At 39.9% G+C, this 4,727-nt stretch overlaps 1 protein-coding gene across 1 annotated transcript; it reads right to left on the bottom strand.

Annotated features, from left to right (window-relative positions):
- Positions 1–792: 792 nt before the first annotated feature.
- Positions 793–4,252, bottom strand: LOC117632296 (probable inactive receptor kinase At5g58300). Its single transcript, XM_034365734.1, has 2 exons — positions 2,895–4,252; positions 793–1,760 (listed from the first exon to the last, which is right to left on the bottom strand). The coding sequence occupies exons 1-2, from the start codon at positions 4,171–4,173 to the stop codon at positions 1,135–1,137; spliced, it is 1,905 nt and encodes a 634-aa protein (XP_034221625.1). The 5' UTR covers positions 4,174–4,252; the 3' UTR covers positions 793–1,134.
- Between the last annotated feature and the right edge of the window lie 475 nt (positions 4,253–4,727).

Raw genomic sequence — 4,727 nt, 5'->3', positions numbered from 1 at the left:
ATGATGCATGTACGTCAAATTTCTACTATATCACATAAACGAATAAGATAACTAGTGTATTTTAAAAAAAATCGAAAAAAATTTATACGAAACTTCAAATTACAGTTTATTATAGTCAAATTATACAAGTATGATGCATGTACGTCAAAAAAAAAAAGAAAAAAAAAAGACTTACTTGCAGTCGAAAGATGAAGAGAATTCTTGAAATTGATGGAGTTATCTGGTAAGGGTAGAAATTAGGGTTGTACACGTACTACACAATATATATATATATATATATAAGGTAAGTCCATGTGTTATTATATTAATTTAGAGAAAGAAAAAAAAAAAAAAAAAAAAGGTAAGAACAAAAGCTGTCGGTGGGAGTTAGGGGAAAAAAAAGAAAGATATTACATAAAAGGTAAAGAAAATAAAAGAAAATAAAAAGAAAATAAAAAAGGGAAAGTACAAAAGCTACACTTTTGTAAAAAGAAAATAAACGCCATCAAAACGACGTCGTTTCATTACGCTTAAAAAAAAAAAAAAGGGTCATCTTCCTCCTCGCCCCGTCTTCCTCGCAGAGCAGTTTCAGATTTCCAGATTCTGAAATTTCTTCCATTTCAGAAGTTTCCGAATCTGATACGCCTCGGTCCGCCTAGCCACGCCTTCCCCCGCCTCTCACGCCTTCCCAGCGCTAAACGTGCAACTCGCGAAACGGCCGACCGCCTCGGGCGTTTTCCTCCCGCCTCGCTCCGACGCGCGCTCCGACGAGCGCGAAGGCATGCCTTTGAAAACACTGGTCTTAACCAATAGTGATTAAAGTGTGATTATAGGATTAGGATATATAACAAAAAAGTTAGAGAAAGCTCTTGAATTAATGAAGATCATCAATTAATTCCTTAGGTTAAAATACAAATTGCAACAAATCAAGAAACTTAAAAAAAACCCACCTGACTACTACCTAGGAAAAATGGCACAATTGGATTGATTCCCACTCTACAAAGCCATGCATGTAATTGAATAATGCTTGGGAAAACCTTAGGAGGCATGTACATAAAGGAAAAGTTCTATTATGCTTCCCTAATCAGAAGAGGAACTAATATATGAATTTCTCAGAATCTGATGAGTGGAAAAAGCAACAAGTTTTGGTGGTGGTCAAGGAGTCTGCACATTTGAGTCCTTTGATTTATTCTCTTCGGAAGATGGCCGGTTCTCTGAGTCAGATTGCCGGATTTCTTCAATCATTCTAACAACTTCTTCCATGTTAGGTCGCATGTCTGGCACCTTTGCCACGCATGCCATTGCAATTTGCAACATTTGCACCATTTCTTCTTCAATGTTTTGGTACCTCATCAGCTCAACATCAAAAACCTCAGCAGTCCATTCCTCCCTGACAACAGACTGGACCCACCGAGGGAGATCAACCATATCATCACGCCCTGGTGACTGGAGAGGAGCTTTTCCAGTCAGCATCTCAAGGAGGACTACGCCAAAGCTATACACATCTGATTTATGAGAGTGCTTGCGGGTTTCAATCACCTCTGGAGCTCGATAGCCTGCACTCCGAGTAGTGGCAGGAACATTCATGAGAGGAGTCAGGCCAACATCAGAGATGCACCCATCAAGATCTTGGCTGAGGAGGACATTTGTGGACTTGATATTTCCGTGAGTGAATTTTGGACCACCCATGGAATGGATGTGAGCGATTCCTCTTGCAGTTCCAAGGGCAATCTTTATCCTGGAGTCCCAGTCTAATGCAGTTCTACCGCCTCCCCTGTTTCCTGCCATCAGATTCAATAAAAAGTGAGTGTGGTGCAGAACACAACGCTTCAATAGACAGCTGAATTTTCTATAAAGGCGACTCTGAATAGGTTGTCCTACAAAAAGAATGAAAAATCCTTACCCAAAAAAAGTTGAATATCAATAAGTAGCAAACTTCTTTCCCTAGCTCAGTTAACTGAAAAGGGTTTTGAATTTTGGAGTTTCCGCATGTTCCAATCTCAGGAAAGGGAAAGATACTTTGTATTTATATTGGTAACGGAGAGAACAAGAAGAACAGTAACTGGTCTTTTAATATGCATCTCCATAAGCATTTTTTTTTTACCACCCAGCAGAAAAAATACAATCAGGAAAAGTAATATGCATTCTTTGTAAATGGCATTAAAGAACAGGTAGCTTTCAGTATCAGTAACACTCTGACTGAAGAGTGGCATACGGCATTGCCTCCTCCAATATGAAATAAGACTTAGAAAACCATTAGGCATATGAGGTCAAAACAAGGCTTACATAGTCGTTCAGATTAAAATGAAAATCATGTCAAGGACTTTCAGTAAAGGATAGAAGAAGCTAACAAGAAGCTGTAAAGAGAAAAAGGGGAGCATGGGAGGGAGCCACCTTAACTGCAACAAAATAGTTCATGAATAAAAACATACAAGTTGTAAAGCATGTAATTATAACTAAAATCCCAACGCAACATCATTATCAAACATGATACTCGACTAGGTGCACGAGCTAATACACTTCCAAGTGTGAAACAACTCTTTCTTTAAACGTTATGTTTTTCACCAGTATTCTACAGAAACTATGGTACTCGTCATGGTAATTACCTGCATTCTCTCTTAGATATGCACATACATTTCTCACTTACAGATATTAAGGCAGTGTGTTTATTCTCATGAGTGTCTACATACCCAGAAGAATGACCACATTCTGCGTAAACTCCTTGACTATCTACTGCCCCCACCCTCAATATCCCCTTGTTTCCATCAATTAATTTTTAAAAGTTTAACATGACTTCAGACTGACATTTAGGAAGTTGACTTCAATTTACTACACAACCCGGGACCCCCACCCCATGAAAGAGATAAAATAGAAGGAAAAAATTAAATAAAGAGCAGTGGCAGTGGCATGCATACCATGCAAAAGAGCAGATAAGCTCCCATTTGAGATGTAGTCATAAACTAGAAGCTTCTCATCCTTTGAGTAATAATAAGCACGGAGTGGAACAACATTTGTGTGCTGTCCAACTCTTCCCACAACCTCCATTTGCTGTTCAAAATCCTTCTTCCCAACGACCACTTCCTTCAACCTTTTGACTACCACTGTTGTTGCTTCCTCCAAGACGGCCTTGTATGCTGTGCCATAACTCCCCTTTCCCAACACTTCAGCAGAAGCCCTCAACAAATCATCAAGATCAAAATTGTAAGAACAACCTTCAAAGAAAACGAGTTTGTTCTTCTCAGGTTCTTGCACCCCACTTCCAAAATCCTCCTTAGGCTTCTCACTCCTTCCACCACTAGAAGCCTTTCCTTTCAATACACCAGTTCCTCCACTATCTTTTTTCTTTAAACACCAGAGAACTATGATAAGGCCTAACAGCAACAGCAGAACAGACCCTCCAGCAGCGATGGCAATGATAACTCCCAACTTCAGCTTCTTTTTGGAGCTTCGTTTCTGAGGAACTACTGGTGGTGGTGGATTGTGAGTAGGAGGTGGCGGAGGAAGGATGAGGGAGCAAGCTTTAAGAGGTGCTCCACATAAAAGTGAGTTTCCCACAAAGGATGAATTGGAAAATCTTTGAAGGGATGAAGGGATAGAGCCATTAAGATGGTTGTAGCTTAAATTTAGACGCTTGAGGCTGGGTTGGTTGAGATCAGGTATGGGTCCAGAGAGGTTGTTGTTCTGGAGGTTCAATCCTGTGAGTTGTGTCAAATTATGTAATATTTGTGGAATTTTGCCACTGAAGGAATTAAATGATAGATCCAAAACATTGAGCTGAAGAGAAAAGGAGGCCGGAATATCACCAGAGAAGTTGTTATGTTGGAGGTACAGATTCTGGAGTACAGGAAGGGAGGTAATATCGGAAGGAAGGTTACCACGGAGGAGATTGGATCGAAGGCTAAGAATCCGAAGGGCATCTAGCCTACCAACCGTGTTTGATGGGACAGAGCCCACAAGTCCAACTCCAGGAAGTCGGAGGGCAGTCACCCGGGTGCCATTTAGATTGCAAGTGATGCCAACCCAGGATGTGCAGACTGGGGAAGCAGGGTTCCAAGTTAGGTTGCGACGATGGGGAACAGCAGCAGCAAAGTCAAGAAGGGCTTGCTTATCAGAATGCAGGTCAGAGAAAACAAGGGGAAGAAGAATGACAATGGAAAAAAGGAAAGGAATAACTGAAAAGGGACAGGACTTCATGGGGAGTTGTTTGGACTAAAGTCTTTGAAAGTGACTAGAGAAATCAAAATGTAATCCTTGGAGGGCTCACAATCTCCTGGTTCAGCACAAAAACCACAAATCAAGATCAGGTAGCCAATAATGCAAGGCATTCATATATTAAGAAGGAAAAGTGACAAACTTTTTGCATGCATAATAGCAGGGGAGAACAGTAAACACCAAATGATAATGATAATTGTCAAATTATGAAATGTACTTCCATTCACTGTTGCCTTGATTCTAGATTGCAAATTTAGAGCAGAAAAACTAAAAAGAAACATGCTTCCTTTTCCCTTAAATGAGAAAACAATGTAAAGTCAAAATTGAGTACATATCCGTTGGGAGTTACAACTATTATTTCCTTCAGTCCAGTAATGTATATGCACTATACACAAGTGAGTGAGAAAGGTTAAGCCCCTTTCATACACTGCTGTATAAACTAATTTCTTATACAACATGACTAAATGAGCAGAATCATGGATAACAGACTGATAACTCAGAGTGGTTTAACAACAATATGGAGAAGTTAAAGAAAT

The sequence above is a fragment of the Prunus dulcis genome, chromosome 6 (genome assembly GCF_902201215.1).
Source record: "Prunus dulcis chromosome 6, ALMONDv2, whole genome shotgun sequence".
NCBI lineage: Eukaryota > Viridiplantae > Streptophyta > Magnoliopsida > Rosales > Rosaceae > Prunus > Prunus dulcis.
This window is presented reverse-complemented; position numbering and strand designations above follow the sequence as displayed.

What these genes read in the sequence shown, in the direction of transcription:
- LOC117632296 (XM_034365734.1), bottom strand. Translation starts at nt 4,173, where the DNA reads ATGAAGTCCTGTCCCTTTTCAGTTATTCCTTTCCTTTTTTCCATTGTC. An exon ending in CTTATCTGCTCTTTTGCATG is followed by an intron (nt 1,761 to 2,894) that starts GTATGCATGCCA and finishes ATCTGATGGCAG; the next exon opens with GAAACAGGGGAGGCGGTAGA.